The sequence below is a fragment of the Pagrus pagrus genome (genome assembly GCF_965226575.1).
Source record: "Pagrus pagrus genome assembly, chromosome: 9".
In the NCBI taxonomy this organism is placed as follows: domain Eukaryota; kingdom Metazoa; phylum Chordata; class Actinopteri; order Spariformes; family Sparidae; genus Pagrus; species Pagrus pagrus.
In genome coordinates, this window is record NC_140193.1 from 34689427 (window position 1) to 34710943 (window position 21517).

Genomic DNA, 21517 nt, shown 5'->3' on the forward strand with positions numbered 1-21517 from the left:
TGTGTACCTACCTGCCGCTGGTCTGATCATGCCTTGCCAATTATTGTAATTTCATTGTACTTGTTACAATGACAATAGAGTAGACTATTATCCTATCCTATCCTATCCAATCATCTGACATTGACAGTTGCGGCTGTGATTTTGTGTAAGCAGCGGTGCCTTTTGTTTGTGTTTTATTGCTCTTGTGTATGTGAAGTTTACTAAACTGTGGACTGTGTTAACTTGATTGTAGCAGATCTCTGATGTTGCCAGTCTGTCGATGAAGGATTGTTCCTTATGAATGTAATAATTTTGGGCAGTAAACGTAGGCTAGCTACTTAGTTACTTTCCACCTATATGGTGTTGCTAGCTGTCTTTGTCAATAAGCCATAGACGACGTGATAGATTCTCAACATCCTTGCAAGCATACAAACAAATTGCATATTTAAACTATATGAACGATGTGTTTTGAGTTGTAGCAACATTAAGCAATACACTTACTTACTGAGTACCTCGCTCCGAGTCCCGCTCAAAGTCTCCTTCTTCTTGTGTAAGCAAAACCAGCGCTAACCTGATGTAATGTGCCCCCTGGCTTTGGCCCCCGGGTGTCAACGTAAATAGGATAACTGATTAGTAGTAAATGAAGGTAATACACTGCATTACACGCACCAATGTTATCCTCAAATCATTATCATCATAGCGTATTTTTCATTATACCTTTTTAATCACGTAGCATAGCCTATTTACCCATCATCTCTTGTTAAACGTTTCAATAAGAGAATCAGCTGGGTACACGGATTCTATTACTGTAACAGTAATTTATTAATTTAAATTTAAAATCATAATATGGCACAGCAAGAGTGCGCTGGCTGGGATGCGAACCGGCGTCCCATGGTTTAAAATGCAATAGTAGGAGACACACTCAACCACACAACTATCATAACATTCCTACACTAGCCAGGGTATTTATACTATATAAAATATATCCGCTAATATTAAATTAAAAAAAATAAATCTAAACTTCGATAACTCTTTTTAGGATAACTTAAGATTTTTTAGGATAATTTAAGATTAATTATACATAAATATGCTGGCGTCTTAAATAGGTGACAATTCAAATAGCTGGCTAATATGGTAAACTGGTGTATTTTGAGAGAAGCAGTTTTACAAACAGACCATATACCTGCCCCTACGGCGCACTCAAAATAAGGTGAAGGAACGCACCCAAGGCGGCATCCGTCATTTGATTGGTCCACACTCTAGCTGTCTCCCTATTGGCTGGTGAAACACAATACTTTAAGCGCAGGGAGGGACAGCCTTGAGTCTGAGCAGACTCCTCAACCGGAGAGGAGGTGCTTGTTCTGAGTGTGTGCACATTAGATTTGAGCGTGCAGACTTTAGATCTGAGCTAGCACAGGACATATTTGAATGTGAGCGAAATTTTTGTGCGCAAGAAGAAGAAGAAGTAGTGTGAGCACAAGTGTAACCCAGGTTTCTAGGCCCTTATTAGTAGTCCAGGTTTATTGGTGAAATAAATAAACAAATAAATTCATATTTTTATGTGACAGATAAATAAATAGGGGGTTCGATTTAAAATAATCTTTCAAGGAAGGAATAAATAGGATTTATGATTAAAATCTTAAATATGTCAATAAATAAATAAATACAAATTTATTTAAATTAATGTACACAAGGTTATCTATATCTGTTAAAAAGGGTATTTCATTTCATTTCATTTCATTTCAAGTGTGGCAAATATGCCTTTTCAAAGTGTACAAGATTCAGGGGACATGAGGAGTTCACGTGATGTAGCGTAACCAATCAGACGCCGTCAGGGTGTACGTGTCGCCGTGCGTTGCTTCACTTCCGGTCTCTCTCTGCCAGACCGACATCGAGGTGGCTGCATGCTAATCTTCGCTGCGGATATTACTGTTTTAGGAAGGCAAGAGAGCCAGATATTCCAACGACTGTGTCATTATTATCGTCGGAGGCGAAAATGAAACCCTTTTTCTTCCTGTGGATTGATTAAGTGGACCGTGTGATATTGACGGAAACGAAGGAGAACTTGAGTTGTGTCTATTAGCAGCCGTGGCGCTAGCTTAGACCGTTAGCCACTTGAACTTTGCTAATTCCCATTGTGAAATCACACATTGCTTGAACTCCCGTGTCCCTGTTTCTTCAAAAGCGGGACCTTGACTGATGAGAGCCGTGTGATCTGCATTGTGCGTGTGTGTATATGATGTTTGAGCCTCTAGTGAGTAAACTTTACCGATATTAGTCGTTAATTTCATGTATATTGTGTTTAAAAATCATTTATATTAAGGTGTTATCTATATTACTATATCACTCCGTGTGTTTTCCTGTGAGAGAGAGTGGCGGTAAAAAGAACAAAAGAGATGAACAGAGGAGTAATGGTTCAGCCATTTTGTTTCATGTTAATGTTGATATATATGTTCAATTCAATTGGTTGATAGTGAGAATAGTTATGATGCTCATTAAGCAACAATGTTTTAATGTACACGAATGTATGTGTTTATATGTGTATATATATTAATATGTAAAGGTATATATATTTTTTCTTTATGAGAATATTATAGTAACCCTCTTTTGGCCTATACAGGCCGGGTCTTTTTCTTTTTCCTTTGAATGGATTCCTGGTTCCAGATCTGCATGAAGACTCCTTCTGCTGGGATTCTTACTGTTCTGTAAAGGTAGACCCTAAACCTCGGTAGTTGTGGCAAGCCATTGAAAACAGGACTGTGATCTTGTCAGTGATTTGGGCTTTTTTTTGTGAACTGTTGTCTGATATCTCATGTGTTTATTGAGACTCTTTGTTTTCCTTTTAATCAATACAGTTCAATACACGTGAACAAACCTGTTGGTTGTGTGAGTTTTTTACTCTTTCACTCAATGCAAATTGCAGTACAGTACCCCTTTCTCTTATAGCGGGTCTAGACTTTTGATTTACTGGTCCACAAAGGGATTAACACGCTGATAAAGAATTATATCTGTAGCACCCAGTCTTACAAATGAAAGTCAGAGCTGAGGTGGGTTACAACAAGCATGTGATTTTTGAGTTCAAGCACACATTTTGAAAGAAAGCAGCAGACATCTCAGTGCGAGCACAAAATGTGAGCATGAGGAGAATAAATCTGAGCACGAGAAGGAGCTGTGTCACTGAAAAGGAATGAAATCATGTTCTCAAATTGAAAAGCTACACTCTTGAATAAAGATAGGATAATTCTTCCATATCGCAGCTGTCAGAATGTGCCTGCTGTAGGCCTAAAGGATAATATAATCATAGAAGGCTGAAAATCACAGGACATTTCTGTTCTAATGGTACAAGTCAGCAGCGTACAGCTCATGCATGTGGGAGACTTCCCATATATAATGGAGGCCGGACTATATACAGATATACTGAATAGAAATGAATACTTAAACGTTTATAATGAACAGTTTCTTTCTTTTAGGTGTGTCCCTGACCCCTACTGCACAGCTGGTGGAAAAAAGGAAATCCCACGAGTTGGAGATTTGTAAACTGAAGGTAGAGTTGCAAAAGGAGAAGATTGATGAGCTTATCAAAGAGAGAGACTACCTAAAAGAACAGCTGGCATCATGTAAGTCTCCGTACACAACTGTGTAGAAAAATGTTTGTGCATTTGGGTCTTATTATGTTAGTTTACCGTATCTCTGGACTGTAGATTATGCATGTCTCTTTGTGCCATATTAGCCTTATGTTTGTGTTTGAATCTACAGCTCTTTAAAAAGAGGATACAGGTTCCACCCAGGCAGTCTGCTTGTCTTCATCTTCCTCTTGTGACAGCTCAGTGGAGGAGTCCTCTGATGCTATGTCTGACTCCTCCTCTACTGCATCCTCATCAGAGGAAGACAAGAAAAAGAAGAGGAGGAAGAAGAAGGGAAAGTCCAAGACGTCAAAGACAATGAAACCACAGACATGTAAAAGAGGTAAAATATGCTACATGTACTTTCCCCCTTTTTTACTCACTGGGTTTTTGGTTTGGTCCTGTTTAGCTCTAGTACAATTGTTCCTCTCCTAGCTGGTTCTTCACACATGATGTGACATTCTGTATGTAATTGTTATTGGTGCATAAATCTATGGTAACAAATCACTTTCTGGATAGAGAGGAATAACCTAGTAAACCATCAATTGTTCTGACCTCAAATCTCATACTGTACAAACTGAATGTGAGTGTGAGACTCCCAAGCCTTTTACCTTTTTTTATGCTGTTGATAACACTAATTCTTTGTCGTCTAAATTGCAGTCCAAAATCCGGATCAGGCCGTGTCCCGGTACAAAAAAATTCTCCGGCTGTTTAGTCGAGGAAGGACAATGGGCCTCATTCATGAACCGTTCTTACAAACAAATTTGTTCTTATGTCCCACTTACGAAGATTTTACAAAGATTGTGGCATTCATGATTTTTTTCTTATCCAGGATTTATTCTTAGGTAAGAACAAATCCTACGTGGTTTTGTTGTGTTTGGTTTAATAAAATAACTTCAAAAATGTAAAAAAAAAAAAAAAAAGAACAAATCCTACGAACACTCAGGAGTACTCTTACACACATTTCAGTGCCGACATGTTGGCATTGTTGTGTTTTCTTCTCTTGTGCAGTTCAATAAAATACTGCAACCTACTGAACGTGGTCTCCCGGTTCCCAGGAGGAGCACACGACTCCTATATTTTCTAAAACAGCTCTGTGGGAACACACCTTGAACAAGGAGCAGCTGGTGACGTATGGCTCATTGGTACGTATCTGTTATAATATAATTATAATTTCCAATAAAAGCGTCTTTTTATTATAACATTTTTAGGGCCAGGACTTTAACGCGTTAATTAAGATTAATTAATTACACAAAAATTAGCGCGTTAAAAAAATTAACGCATTTTAATCGCACTTATATTTGCACTGCGGAACGTTTCTCACTGGATGAGTTTCAGGCGTACCGATTATACTGGAGCACAATTATTTAACGAGTTAAAAAGCCGCCGACACTTGGGGTGCGTCTCACCTCGGGTCAGTAAAATTAACAGGCTGACAGTGACAATCACGTGAAACTGAGGCGAACTCATTCATGGTTGCCTCTGATTATACTGATAATAGCCTACCTATTACAGTAGGTACTACTTCGTTGTGGCCGAGTTCACGCGTGATTCTCGCACCTTTTTAGTGGAGGATCAATTGTGTTTTCATGAGAAGCGGCAATGTGCCCAAACAACCACCAGGTGGCATCTGTGAGCAGGAGGACGACAACATGCAGCAGCAGGGAGCAGTGACCATGAACGGGAATGGACAGAGTTGCCTGATTTATGTTTCTGTTCGTTGTTGCTTAAATACAAGAATGTAGCTAATAATACCTCACCCACTCCACACCTCATTCCAACTCCTTCCTTCAGCCTGTCGCTACAGGGTCCCTCTAGCAAGGACAAACTTAGTGAGTTGTTGATGATGTTGATGGCGGATGAGATGAATGATTTTTTTCACTATGAAGCCTTTTAAAGTACGCACAGCCTACAGAAGTTTCAACGTCCATACAAGCATTTAAGAAATGGAAGATATGAATGACTGGCTTCCGGTTTGGGTGAGCATGTGAAGGCAGCATGGTCTCAGTCTCCAGCAGCGACAACTTTGAAAACTTACTTTTTCCTTAAAAAACCCCACCCAACTAAAACTAAAAGTGCTTTTAACTGAGCCCCAAACACATTAGACGAATGCCAAGAAAGAAGAAAGAACCTATAATGGAAGAAATGGAAGAAACAGAAACAGACGCAGCCGCCTCTTCGACAGACGATAGCAATGTGCTAACTAGCATAGCTACCAGGCTAGAAGAGCGCATAGCTAACATGCTAGAAGAGCACAGAGCTAGCATTGCAACCGATTTCAAGGCTCGACAAAATACAGACAAAGATTACAGACCACGGTCAGCGAATGGACTCACTGGAATCCCACGCTGAAGTGCAAGATCAACGAATTCAAGCCCTGGAGGAGAGGTGTGTAGCACTAGCAAATAGCAACACCAAGCTAACAGCTAAAACTAATGACCTCGAAAGCCGTAGCCGCAGAAACAACATCAGGATCATTGGCCTCCCAGAGTCAATAGAAGGACCCAGGCCCACAAGCTTTTTTGCCGAGCTTCTGGCCGAAGTACTCGGCGACCAGATCCTTCAGTCCCCCCCCGAGCTGGACCGAGCCCATAGAGCGCTCACCGCTAAACCACCGCCAGGCTCTCGGCCCAGACCGGTAATAATTCGCCTCCATCGCTACCAGACCAAGGAGGTGATCATTCGAGAGGCTCGTAAGAGGTGAGGGAAGCTCCAGTACCGAGGGTCACCAATCCAGATCTTTGAGGACTACACGCCTGAAGTCGCCGAAGAACGAGCTACGTACCGGACGGTGATGGCCGAACTTTACAACCTAGCTCTCCGGCCAACGCTTCTCTTCCCGGCCCGCCTACAGATTACTCTGGAGACCGGCGCGAAGAAGAGATTCTCATCACCAAATACCAACAAGCCCCGAGGCCTGATTAGCTTAGCTTATTAGCTGTTTCTCCCGTGGCTAATGTGAGTAATGCTAATCTAGTTACCTCACAAGAGGAGCTGATTTTGTTTTGGCAAGTCTTTAAATGAAGACGGTAGCCTGGAGAGCCCTAGCACTTATTGTTTTGATTGTTTGTTTTTTTTAAGGATGACATACTATGTTTATTATTCTGTTGAGTTTAATGGGACTTGAGGACTAATCAGACGTGCTAGGGCCCAGGCCTGATGTTTACTATTTAGCCTAAATGCTATGTTATTCTAGCATTGACGCTATCCCAGCTGGTTCAGAAGCTGGTTACACTTGATTTCAATTTGTGACTAGTTAAATAATAAATAACCTGTTTTATCGTATCTCATATCATTATATTTCCTATTTTTGATATAAAAAGTTTGGAAAGACATTACATAATTAAAACCTGTTATTATAAGGAATAGGTGATTAACCTCACTTATCACTTAAAGTATAACTCTAAGTGACCAATGCCCTGTATTTTATTTCAACTTTAAAACGAACTCTTTTTAATTTTTTGTTTTTATCATTAAGATACTTTTGAATTACTATGGGCATTCAAATCAAACTGCACAAGTGTCATGAAAGTGTGTTTGGGATCTACATTTTTTCTTTTTTACTATTGGGGTGCTAACTGATCTCTTTAAGCTGCAAAGCTGAGACAAGTGAAGAAGAGAAGAGAAGACGCAGAAAGGGAAGTATGACAGTTCGGGTTTAGTTTTGTTGATTGGGGAAGAGGGATGGGGGGAAATGTTCTCACTCGATTTTGTCTATTTTGAGTTCTGTGCTATGTGTGCATTCATTTTCCATTGTGCTATCTCTGTACAGAGGATTCCACTCACTTGTTGCTGCTTGCTCCTCGAGACCAACCTGACAATTTTACTGCTGGACACCGAACCATGGCTAGTGTAACCAAGGGGGGCGCCGCTGGCGGACAGGCTGTGAGGATAATTTCACTAAACACTGGGGGGCTCAACGCTGCAATCAAACGTACAAAAGTTATGACACACATTAAAAACTTGAATGCCGACATAATGTTTCTCCAGGAAACACATTTATGCAACTCTGACCAGAGGAAATTAAATAGGCCTTGGATTGACCAAACTTTTCATTCTAAGTTCAATGTAAAAACAAGGGGCACAGCTATACTAATACGGAAAAACGTTCACTTCACCTCAGATAAAGTAATTACAGATCCAAATGGTCGATACGTTATAGCCACAGGTACACTATACGAAAAACAGGTAATTCTGGTATCAGTCTATGCTCCCAATTGGGATGACCATAAATTTGTGAGCTCACTGTTTACTACCATTCCAAATTTAGATTCCCACCTTTTAATTATGGGAGGAGACATGAACTGTGTGATTGATCCAACATTGGATAAGTCCAGCTCGCGATCATCCACGTCTATGAAAATGTCTCAGGCTTTTTCCACATTTATGAATCAGTATGGACTGGTCGACCCTTGGCGATTTTCACATCCCTCCGCGAAACAATACTCTTTTTTCTCTCATGCACATCGCTCGTTCTCGCGTATAGACTACTTTCTGGTAGATAAAAAGCTCATCCCAGAGATTGTCTCCACCCAGTATTTACCTATAACAGTATCAGACCACGCCACAGTAATTTTAGATCTTCACTTTAACATGAAGCCAAAGGGATTCAGATATTGGAGGCTAAATCCTCTCTTGTTGGCGGAGGCTAATTTTTGTAAGCATATTTCTGAATCGATTACCTTTTTCTGTGAAACTAATAAAAATAATGAAACCTCCCCGTCCATTTTATGGGACACCCTAAAAGCCTACATAAGGGGCAAAATTATTTCTTTCACGTCTCATGCTAATAAAATACGCAGATCCCGGCAAAAAGAGTTGGAAGAGGCTATCACGGATGTGGATAATTCCCTCTCATCCACAAATACACCTGATCTATATAAAGAGAGAATAAGACTCCAAACAGAACTTGATCTCCTTCTTACTTCCGAGGCTGAACAACTTCTCCTTCGCTCCCGAGGGTTAGTATACGAGCATGGGGACAAAGCTGGTCGTCTCCTTGCACAGCAATTGAAGGCAAAAACAGCATCAAACCAAATTACTCAGATTACTGATGATACAGGTTCAGTAACTTCGGACCCAGACAAAATAAACGACACCTTTAGATCTTTTTTTTCCCATCTTTATACCTCAGAATCCCTCACAGACGAAAGCCAACTAATCAACTTTTTTGAAAAATTGGACTTACCTAAAGGTTCACCCGAAAATAACTTGAAATTAGACGCTGCCCTTACACTTTCAGAAATTAAAGAAGCAATACAGTCAATGAACAGTGGTAAATCACCAGGTCCAGACGGATACCCGGTCGATTTTTATAAAAAATTCTCAGATCAACTAGCTCCACTACTGCTTGAAATGTTTAACCACTCATTCGAACAAGGTACCTTACCACCCACACTCATGCAAGCTTCCATCTCCCTAATTTTTAAAAAGGGTAAAGACCCACTTAGCTGCGCATCCTATCGACCAATATCGTTCCTCCCGGTAGATGTTAAAATACTCGCAAAAATCCTAGCTCGGCGATTGGAATCTGTTATGCCCTTGATTATTTCAGAAGACCAGACGGGATTTATAAGGGGAAGACACTCATATTCTAACATAAGAAGGCTTCTCGGCGTCATCCTCTCTCCATCTCCCTCTAACGTCCCAGAGGCCATAATATCCCTTGACGCCGAGAAAGCCTTCGACAGGGTGGAGTGGGCCTATCTTCTCTTTTCCCTGAGACAGTTTGGTTTTGATAACAATTTCATTTCATGGGTCAGATTACTCTACTCCTCTCCCTGTGCCTCGGTCTGCACAAACAACCAACGCTCCGCTCCGTTCCCACTTTTATGGGGAACAAGACAGGGGTGCCCGCTATCCCCACTATTATTTGCGCTCGCGATTGAACCACTTTCAGTAGCTTTAAAATTGGTGGAGGGATTCGGAGGGATTAATAGATGGGGCATAAAACATCAAGTGTCGTTATACGCAGACGATCTGCTTCTCTATGTTAGTGATCCCTTATCAAATATTCCACGCATTCTGACAATATTAAACTCCTTCGGTCGTTTATCTGGATATAAACTTAACATTTCCAAAAGCGAATACTTCCCAATCAACCAATTGGCCGCCGACATACCCCCATCGACTATACCTTTTAAAAAAGCCAGCACAGGGTTTAAATATCTTGGCATTGCAATTACACGTTCCTTACGAACAATACGAGAGCAAAATCTTACTCTACTAACAACGAAAGTCAAGTCTGATCTACAAAGATGGAACTACTTACCGTTGTCCCTAGCCGGTAGGATCCAAATTATAAAAATGAATGTATTACCAAGATATCTTTATGTTTTCCAATGTTTGCCCATTTTTCTTCCCAAATCATTTTTTACAGTTATAAACGACATTATTTCATCTTTCATTTGGGCTGGCAAACGACCAAGAGCTAGTCGCTCACTTCTCTATAGAGATAGATCAGCTGGGGGACTGGGTCTACCTAATCTAATTGGTTATTACTGGGCATCCAACATGCATAAAATACTATCTTGGTACACGTCCCCCCAAACTAGTTGGTGCCAGAGTGAAGCGGCCTCCTGCTCCTCGTTGCTACGCACCGTAGCATGTAGTACCTTGCAGTCTTCCCCGTCTAGTCTTTCTTCTAACCCAGTTGTTATTGGAACATTAAAAATTTGGTCGCAAATAAGACGCCACTTTGGATGGCTCACCCTCCCTTTGGCATCCCCGATTTGCAACAATCATTTGTTTATCCCAGCAGAGACTGATCAAGGATTCTCTGTCTTAGAAAACAAGGGACTTCGTAGTCTGGGCGACTTATACATCAATGGTATTTTTGCAAGTTTTAATCAATTAATTTCTAACTTTAATCTTAATAAATCAGATTTTTTCCGGTACTTTCAAATGCGTCACTTTGCGAAGACGCACACAACTTCATTTCCACAGATACCGACTCCTAACGGAATGGACTTGGCTCTTAAAGCCAAGGCCCTGCTAAAGGGCCACATCTCCTACTTTTATAACTTACTATCTCCATCCAGCGAATCCCTTTCACATTAGACTAAGATGAACTGGGAGTCAGAACTCCAGCTGAGCTTCTCTGAGACTTTGTGGGAGGGAGCTATAGGGGCCGTTAATTCGTCATCCAGCTGTGCCAGACTTTCATTAATACAATTAATCTACAATTTAAAAGTATTTCACAGACTACACTACAGTAAAGAAAAATTGTCAAAACTTTACCCGGACAAATTTGATGACAAATGTAACAGATGCTCTCAGACTCCATGCAACCTTACCCATATGTTCTGGGCATGCCCCAGGTTGTCTGAATTTTGGCTACGATTTTTCAAAACAATTTCAGATATACTAGACATAAATCTAACTCCGACTCCACATATTGCTATATTTGGCAAACCTCCAGACAACCTTCGTACCACAGGTATCCAAAACAACGTTATTGCTTTTGCCTCTCTTATCGCCCGCAAAAGAATTCTGTTGCTATGGAAATCACCTCAGCCACCATCAATCAAAGTCTGGTTACATGACATTTTAGGTCTCCTGAAGTTGGAGAAGATTAAATTCTCCCTCCGAGGCTCTTCCGATAGGTTCTTTACTCATTGGAGACCGTTACTTAAATATTTAGACAAATTACCAGCTCGGGAAGTTTCTTTGTAGAAGCCTATTTGCGAACATTTACAAACTTATCCATTTGCGCCAGCGGCGGCTGCCCCCCCCCCTAAAAAAGCTTTTCTCTAAGACATCCCAGCATGATAAATCTAATTTGAGGTTTAAGGAGCAAGCAACCATTGATACTACCTCATAATGACTAGCACTAGCACTTTATTTTTGTACTTTTAATTTAATATTTTCTGTGTTGTTATTTGTGGTTTTTCTCTTTATATGTGATCATACCTTCTTTCTTTCCTTGTTGTTTCCTATATATTTTTAGAAAAAGAAAAGAAAAGAAAAAGAAATAATACTATTTGTATGTACCTATGTATTTCATGCCTGACAATTGATAAATAAAAGTTATTAAAAAAAAAAAAAAAAAAGCATTTAAGAAATGATTCTTATCAGTTCCATAATTCAGCGAGAATTTTTACTCAACGAAAAAATGTATAAAGATCAGCTTTTAGGTTGAAGACACGACAGCAGCACGTATGTCCAGACGCTGATGTGTCAGCTGGGGCAGCGAGTCGGTGATTATTAAGACACATGAACACATTGTGACTGACGTATAGCTCCCCTAGTAGAGCAGCTCCCTCAGTAAGCAGAATCACCCGCTGATATTAGTTCGAATCTCAGCGTAGGCTGTAACTTTAGCTAATGTGTTTTCTTTTCTCATCATCATTATGATCACGTTTGGCTCCAAGTCTGCGCAAATAAATGAGCAAATGAGCATTAATTCTCCGCCGGCCGCGGCACCAGCTTTCCTGCTTGTGTACATAAAATACATTAAATTCTGACACCACAACTGTAGCGTACCGAATATCAATAGATGATAACCAGAAGTTCTATTGATCTGATTCACCGGCTTCATGGACGTCGGAACTATTTTCTGAGAGGGGGGGCGGGGGAAGCACGCACTTTTATCAATGATTAAGGATTTGATTTGAAGTTATTTTATAATGGCGTGCAGTTATAAGAGAACTAGATGGATGAACACGGCATCTTTATTGTTAAGAAAATGAAACTTTGATCACTAAATCAAGCCATTTAAGGAACATAACGGCATTATTTGTACCCTTGAATGAAAAAAAGAAAAGTCTGCGCTCCTGACTCAGGGCTTTCATGCATATCCAAAAGTGGACCTTCTCTCAGTTGACCCACTGATGAAGGTTTTAAGCAGGGTCGAGACATCGCTTTCACCCATAAGGTCACTGTGAACGTTCATAACGGTCAAATGTGTTTGTCTCTCCTGCGTCATGGTGCGCAGCCAGGTTTTCAGCCTGCGCAGGGCTGAGAAAGAGCGCTCGGATGCCGCGACAGATATTGGCAGGGCCAGGCACAGCTTAATGAGCTTCTCCACCTCTCTCGTGGAAAGGGGGTCAGTTCCGAGGAACCCACATCCACTCGTTTCCCCTGAGCCGCCTCAAGAACTGCCTGCTCTCGCCCTGCAGCTATGCGGAGTCCTTCCTGATCAAAACGCCGCTCCGCCTCGGAGCGCACCAGGTCCATATGCACATCCTGGATGGTGCTTACTTCTTGTATCTTCCCGTGGGTAGGGAGGCTGATGGGGTGCGTGAGTTCCGACGTCTATGACCGGCTTTCTTTCTTTCAGTTGTGGTGTCAGAATTTAACACAAATATTTGTGCTTTCTATTCCTTATATTTTCTACAACAGGCTTTTTGCTGTCCTCAGCGCGTGGGGGTGGGGGTGGGGGCACTGGCGTAGCAAGCTTTTCAAAAGTGTGGGGAAAGAAGGATGTGTTTCCCAGAGTCGCTCTTAGCTTAAGAAGATCTTTCACTATGAAGGAAATGTAAAATCGAGCTGACCCACTCTTAACAGCCTTCTTAGCGCCCGAATGCTCAGTGATCAAGCCGCGTCAGGGAAATTTACATCCTCCACTTTTCGAAATAATAAAACAATGCTCAATGTTGAAATGCGCTCATAGCTGCGGACCACTGGCGCAAGAAACATAGGTTAATAGTAGAAGAAAAAAAAACTTTTTATTGAATTACACGTTTAAGTTTTCCACACACATCTGCATATGAGTTTATAGTACTACACATAAAAATACAACAACCCTGTGGCATTTCACAGATATTAGGGAAACGGATGTATTAAACTCAGCTGAACCTCATCCAGAGAGGCTTCACCTGCTACTCTATATAAATGCGTTGCCAAAGTCCGCGCGTGTGAGAAACCATGGCTGCAATACAGCACATTCTCGCTGCGAACCAACAGCGTCGCCCTGCGCGAAGCCAGACGGTTTACATAAATGCATACGTGCATCAGCACTCTCTCCCCACTGGACGTGCTGTCAGACCGGGCTGTCCAGGCAAAGTACCGGCTGCCCCGTGCGGAGATCCAACAGCTGATCACTCGGTGTCTCCACACATCCCGAAAGCAACCCGCTGCAATTTTGGCCTCAGCCCGGAGGTGCAGCTCCTGGCTGCGCTGCGTTTTTACGCAGTGGGGAGCTTCCTGGAGTTTCATTTTCTTAACAATAAAGATGCCGTGTTCATCCATCTAGTTCTCTTATAACTGCACGCCATTATAAAATAACTTTAAATCAAATCCTTAATCATTGACAAAAGTGCGTGCTTCCCCCGCCCCCCCTCTCAGAAAATAGTTCCGACGTCCATGAAGCCGGTGAATCAGATCAATAGAACGTTTTTTTTTTTTTTCTAGTTATCATCTATTGATATTTCCGTACGCTACAGTTGTGGTTTCAGAATTTAATGTATTTTATGTACACAAGCAGGAAAGCTGGTGCCGCGGCCCGGCGGAGAATTAATGCTCATTTGCTCATTTATTTGCTCAAACTTGGAGCTATATGTGATCATAATGATGATGAGAAAAGAAAACACATTAACTAAGGGTAGTGCCTTTACAGAGATTCGAACTCATACTAGCAGAAGATTCTGCTTACTGAGGAAGCTGGTCTACCGGGGGAGCTATACGTCTGTTATAACACACATCAGCGTCTGGACATACGTGCTGCTGTCGTGTCTTCAACCTAAGAACTGATCTTTATACATTTTTTCGTTGAGTAAAAATCCTCTCTGAATTATGGAGCTGATAAGAATCATTTCTTAAATGCTTGTATGGACGTTGAAACTTCTGTAGGCTGTGCGTAATTGTTTCTGCCTCCGCTTATTAGCCGTGGCTGCAGCGAGCGAGCAAAATCACAACCTCAGATGTCTTTAGGGTATCAGATTTTATTATAGGCTATTCTTATATTTAAGCAACATCCAGTCAGGCCGTGATATAGGCTCACGGGGGCGGACTGGGACAATAATTCAGGTCGGCAATTTTACCAGTAAACAAATGTTCCTTAAAAAACAACTAATGTCCATATTTTAGCTCTACTGTAAAACAAAGAAAGCACAAGTGATTATCCAAGGTCACCCAGATAACTGAGGTGTCCCACCGCTGTGAAACAATCAGTCTGAATCAATCTGATACGGTTTAACAGTCCCCCTCTCCATTCACTCTACCTGTAGCCTAAAACAGCGCCACTCTCCATTGCAGCTACATTGTGGTCAAATGTGGAATTGTCCCAAAATCGTTTGAGCTGCAATTCAGTACTATACTTCCACCTAGTGGCTACAGTTGTCACTGACATTTCACGCGTTGCGTGAATCTCGCTCCCCGCGAGTGAAATGGCCACTTTGAAGTAGTACCTACTGTAGCTTCCAATGTAGATGCGCAACATGCGCGCTCACAACCCAAAGCGGCGCGTAGCCGCGTGCATTCGGTGCGACGGCGTCGCCGTTTTTTCCCCCCGTGCATGTCCGTGGAACTGTGCGCCGTGGACGTGCACGGTTCCCTACTTTGCTGTGTCAGGCAGGTGTTTCCCACGGAGCTCTGCCCCGTTTCAAAGGTGAAGGAAGCCCTAAGTGGAAAGACGTTGCCTCCGCGATGTAGAATGTGTTTTATAGAAGAGAAACACACATTTCAGGACCGCTGACTTGTATCATCAAAACAGACAAATTTTATTTGAATTTTATTTAAGATTTTATTTAATTTTTTGATACAGAACGATTTGGTAACCCCTTCTTTTACAGTCCCCTAATTACCAGGTATTTACCTGGTAAATTCATGGTAACACAAAAGTGTTACTAGGTAATTACCCATGGTAATAAGAAAGTAAATACAATGAAATAATGGCCAAAATACTGGGCATTTACCTGGTAACTATATGGTAAATTATAGTGTGTTATTGGGTAATTACTGCTGGTAATAAGAAGGTAATTACTCAAAAAAAAAAAAAACAACAACTCAAAAGTACTTTATTATTCCGTTAGGAACTTCGTTGCGGAAGGACATCAAAAGTGCAGGAGCAGCAATACAATACAACAATCCATACATCCCTACATACCACAGACATACCCAACACAATAATAACACACATTCCTACATCCACACATAAGTACAAGTACTCACAGCAAAGGTTAAAAAAAAAGAAGAAAAAAAAAGACACATACAAAGATAAAAATTAGTTAAAAACAGGTTAAAAGAAAAAGAAGTTATGGTGGGAGTTAGGTATTTAAAAGTCGGATTGAGGTGGGAATGAAACTGGATGATGCCCTCTTTGTCCGGAGTGGGAGTGACCTGTATCTGCGTGCAGATGGTAGTAGGCTGTAGTTGCTATGTAGTGTGTGTGTTGTGTCTGTGGCAATCTGTGTGCCTTTTTTCTTGACCTGAGTATTGTAGATGTTGATGAGTGGCTCCTGTTCCTGACCTATGATTTTATTGCTGAGTTTGACTATTTTGTTTAGACTGTTTCGGTGGGAGATGCTGAGTGCACCAAACCAGGCTGTTATGTTGAATGTGAGGATGGATTCAATGAAGCATTTGTAGAAAGCAGAGAGTATTGTTTGATGAACCTGAAGCTTGCGAAGTTTACGGAGAAAAAGGAGGCGTTGCTGACATTTAGAAAAAAGATGTTCACTGTGTAGTTGAAATGTGAGTTTGTAGTCCATTATTGTACCGAGGTATTTGTATGATTCAACCCTTTCTATTGTTTCATTGTTAACAGAGAGTGTGGGAGTGAAGTGTCCGTGGCGGAAGTCAATGACCATTTCTTTGGTTTTAGAGGTGTTTAAGTCTAGGCAATTGTCTCTACACCACAGGGCAAAGGAGTCCAGTTCAGATTGTAACAGTCCGTCTGTGTTGGTGGTGTCCATGATAATAGTGTCATCTGAGTATTTGATGTATGTTATTCCTGGGGTTGAGCTCCTGCAGTTGTCTGTGTATAGTGTGAAGAGTAATGGAGAGATCACAGAGCCTTGAGGGGATCCAGTAGAGATTGTCCGTGTTGCACTGAGGTGGCCACTCACCCTGACCTTCTGGGGTCTACTTGTCAAAAAGGTAGACATAGTTACAATGAAACTATGGCCAAAATGCTGGGTATTTACCTGGTAACTATATGGTAAATTTGTGTATTATTGGGTTATAAACTGGCAATAAGCTGGTAGCTACAGTCCCCTAATTACTAGCTAGTTACCCAGTAAATATATGGTAACACAAATGTGTTACTAGGTATTAACCACTAATAAGAAGGTAAGTACAATGAAACTATGGCCAAAATGCTGGGTATTTATTTACCCAGTAAATTATAAAGCGTTATTGGTAATAATATATTATATATTGGTTTTGGGTAATTCCCACTGTAAAAACTAGGTAAGTACATAGAAAGTATACCTGAAATTCTAGGTATTTATCTATTGTGTTATTGGGAAATTACCACTGGTAATAAGCAGGTAAGTATTTTCCTGTTATATGTATGGTAAATTAAGATTGTTTGTAGATACCTTCCCTTTGCCATTGAATGAGCACAAACTTGCACCATGTAGGTTCAGATATATTACTATGCAATACATGATAATTTTCTCGGTAAGTAAACTAAAACTGTACTGTAAAAGAAAGCCTTGTTTGTTTCCATGTAATAACCATGTTCTTACATATATAATTTGTAATAGATAACGCACCTCACTGGTAAATAAAGACAACACTTAAACAAAAAAACAAAAACAGAACTTTTCAAAATGTTTAAAATCTGAAATAAAGTATGTGACTATTTCGGGCTGCTGCCAGAGTTCACTGAGGAGGACACTGTAGGAAACATTTTGAAGAGTTCTGTTTTTGTTTTTCTGTTGAAGCACTGTCTTTGAACCGGAATCTGCAGTATTAAGTATTGTTCTGCCCTCTGATAAGAGTTGTGATTTGCCCTTTAATTCATTTCATTAAAAAGGGAGTTCATAATTCATGTAATGTTAAAAAATACTATTTACAGCTAAAAAGGTGATAATACATTGCTTTGCATTATTTCATGATGTACTCTTATTTTGAAGGCTTGTAAGAGATGCGCTATGCATTATGGGATAGAGACGAGTTGTTGTAAATAAGTGAAGCTCTGATGAACATGATGGAGGTTTTCCATGTGTCTTAAACTTCTTCTAGACACCTTCAAAAGCAATGGCTATAAGTTTGGGTTGTTTGCCACCTTAAAGCACAAGTTTAAATGTCTTAGATGTGTTTTCTGTACAGAGTAAAATTTCGTTTTTTGCATATCTGTTTTGATAGTAGCTAACTAACTTTGCTAGCATTAATGCTAATCTAGAAGCGTTTTAGCCTATTGTTTGACTGTGTTAGCATGCTAATAGCGTTTCAAGCCTTTTGTTACCATATTAGCATATCAATGACGTTTACCTTTTATAATTTGCATATGACATTAGCGCCTGTTGTTATCCTAATAGCTAACATTAGCACTTATCGCTACCTGTGTTTTAGTCACTCTGTAACAGGTTTTATGCTAATAGCAGATATTTTCTCTCTCTTTTGTTCTATAACAGTTTTACTCAAAGTCTTTGACCTGTCAGTATGGAAACTGTAAAGGAGCAAGGCGCTCACTTCCTGGCTCGTGAAAACTGAGTGTGGCTGGCTGTTTATCTGCGTTAACGTACTGGATGTATATAACACATAGTGGGAACAGTACAACTATATACTGTATTACTTAATAATGTTCATGGTAACTTTGGTACATCTTGTTACTTTACACTGTACCTTTGTTATATATTGGTATTAAACATTCCTTTTTTTGTGGTACAGTTGCATCTTACTGACTGGGTAATTTGACATGTTTTACTTAGTAATGTTGTGGAACTTTTAAGTCAAGTTTGTTTTCTTTGAATGGAGAAGGGCATAATCTATTACAAATTATATGGCAAGAGCCTGTTAATAGAATCGAAACGAGCAAGGCTTCTTTTTACAGTGCATTTTCATCTTACTAACTGGGTAATTTGCCACACTTTACTTAGTAATATTGTGGAACTTATATGGTACAAATTCATTTAACTGCATAGACAATGGAATATTGTATTACAAAGGATTTAGTAAGAACATAGTAATAGCATGCAAACAAGCAAGGCTTCCTTTTACAGTACAGTTTTACTTTACTTATTGAGTAAATTATCATGTATTGCATAGTAATATATCTGAACCTACATGGTACAAGTTTGTGCTTATTCAATGGCAAACGATCTTAATTTACCATGCATATAACAGTAGTTATTACCAATAACGCTTTATAATTTACTGGGTAAATACCCAGTATTTTGGCCATGGGTTCATTGTACTTACCTGCTTATTACCAGTGGTAATTTCCCAATAACATAATATAATTTACCAGATAAATACCTAGAATTTCAGGTATACTTTCTCTATACTTACCTAGTTTTTACAGTGGGAATTACCCAAAACCAATATATAATTTACCAGATAAATACCTAGTATTTCAGCCGTAGATTCGCTGTATTTACCCACTTATTACCAGTAGTTATGACCAATAACGCTTTAAAATTTACTGGGTAAATACCCAGTATTTTGGCCATGGTTTCATTGTACTTTCCTTCTTATTACAGTGGTTAATACCTAGTAACACATTTTTGTTACCATATATTTACTGGGTAAATAGCTAGTAATTAGGGGACTGTAGCTACCAGCTTATAACCCAATAACACACACTAAAGTTTACCATATAGTTACCAGGTAAATACCCAGCATTTTGGCCATAGTTTCATTGTAATTACCTTCTTATTACCAGCAGTAATTACCCAATAACACACTAAAATTTACCATATAGTTACCAGGTAAATACCCAGCATTTTGGCCATAGTTTCATTGTAATTACCTTCTTATTACCAGCAGTAATTACCCAATAACACACTAAAATTTACCATATAGTTACCAGGTAAATGCCCAGTATTTTGGCCATAGTTTCATTGTATTTACTTTCTTATTACCATTGGTAATTACCTAATAACACTTCTGTGTTACCATGAATTTGCCAGGTAAATACCTGGTAATTAGGGGACTGTAAAAGAAAGGGTTACCTTTCAAGGAAACATTTTATTTGCTGTACTTAAACCTCTGTAATCCACTGTTGGTGTTGGCAGGTTTTTATTCAGCCATGCTTACCCTTGTTCGTCTTACATCAACAGAACATTTGTACAGTTACAATATGTTGGGAAGTTGCAATAAATATCAATGCAATATGTTCTATATCCCTTTGTGTTGTGTCTCTCCTTGGTCTGTTAAGATAACCGGAACTTTTGTGAGTCTTGAGGCATTGCCATCCTTTAAATCTCATTTGTAAATGCTTTATAAGGCATAGATAGTGCCCACTTTAGATGAGCTCACACAAAATGCTTAATTAACGAGTAGTAAGTGCTTTGTAACTGCCTGAATTCATGAATTCCTGCATTAATAATTGTTTAAAAGACATCCATTGGAAATGGAATTTGTGAGTTTTTATAAAACATCTACTAACATACTCACTAACCATTAGTACATGTCTGAATAGTGGACGTGTAAGAGCATGCAGACGTGTACATCTAAATAGATTGTTCATCATTTACATATACTCTCTAAATTATCTTACAAACCACTGACAAATCCTAAATAACTGTTGGGTAAGTGATGTAATACTTAATTTAGAAATGCTGAATCCATCATTTATATAGACTTATTAATGAAGAGTAAAACATTTATAACTGATTATAAACCACATACTAATGAGTATTTATGTCAGAAACATGCTTTATGAATGATGAATTCAGTGTTTACGAATCCATAACTACTGTGCTTATTAATGAGTAAAACATTTTTAACTGTTTTTATAAACTACGTACTAATGAGTATCCATACGTTATAAATGAAGAATTCAGTATTTATTAATGGTTAACTAATGTTTAATAGTTTCTACTTATAAAGTGTTACCCTGCTGGGTGACGTCAAATTGTTTTTATTAGAATTACTTACGCAGGAGCAGTGTCTTGGATGCCATCTATCTGGCTGGCCATTGATTCCCTTCCAATTTATCCTCTTACCAACATCACCATGGAACATGTGGGCAAGGATGTTCCATGTGACACGTTTAGTGTCGTGACCCCCGATGGAGGCAAGGGAGCAAATCTAAAATGAAACAAACAGAAAACCAATGTCAATATCTTATAATTTACAGAATGTTAATTTCAAAATTACAGACTTTTAAGATTTAAACAACCAATCAAAATACAAATACAAAAATATGAAAATACTCCTACTTGATGCCCAATATATGTAGTCAATCTTAGTGTTCTTTTATTCGTAATCTGTTATAAAACCAAGACTACAAGAATGTTTTCCTCCGAGCCAAAAGTTGCAGATATCTCGGAAAACCTATACATTAGGACCTACTGTATAGGCTATCTGACTCTTCAGCAAACAACTGAGTAGTTCATGAAAAGCATGATTTAAAGCATTGGAATAGTCTGTGCACGTTATACCGCTTTTCTACCAAAATTATCAGGCTGACACAGGTTTTTTAAAAGCAGGTCAATCCGCTAAAAATCGTCTATTGACCCCATTCACACTTCCCACAGGCAATGCAGCCCGTCTGTGATTTTTATCTGGTGTTATGTTGTACATTATGTTTCACGTCATGAATGCACTGGAAACAGTTGTAACAGAGAAAACTACAATAGACCCACTGTGAAAGAAGTGTCTGTAAAATGGTTGATAAATTATTTTGAGTGTCACAACCCCCGTGAAATGACTCATTTCACTATCAGAATTTGAGCCATTTGGTCCAATAACATTATTACATCCCGGTATGGTTAGGGGATGAAGGGAGTAACATAGTTAAATAATAAACCGGGTGTAAAGGAGGGGAAAGAAACAATGGGTAACAGTAACTCAAAAACTGC

General features: G+C 39.6%; 1 protein-coding gene across 1 annotated transcript; it reads left to right on the top strand.

Moving 5' to 3' along the window:
* Window positions 1-3427: 3427 nt before the first annotated feature.
* LOC311262170 (uncharacterized protein) lies at window positions 3428-6841 on the top strand (the record flags this gene model as incomplete). The annotated part of the gene is made up of 3 exons (XM_084361402.1): window positions 3428-3596; window positions 3757-3945; window positions 4263-6841. The coding sequence occupies 3 exons, from the start codon at window positions 3428-3430 to the stop codon at window positions 4445-4447; spliced, it is 543 nt and encodes a 180-aa protein (XP_084217528.1). The 3' UTR covers window positions 4448-6841.
* Between the last annotated feature and the right edge of the window lie 14676 nt (window positions 6842-21517).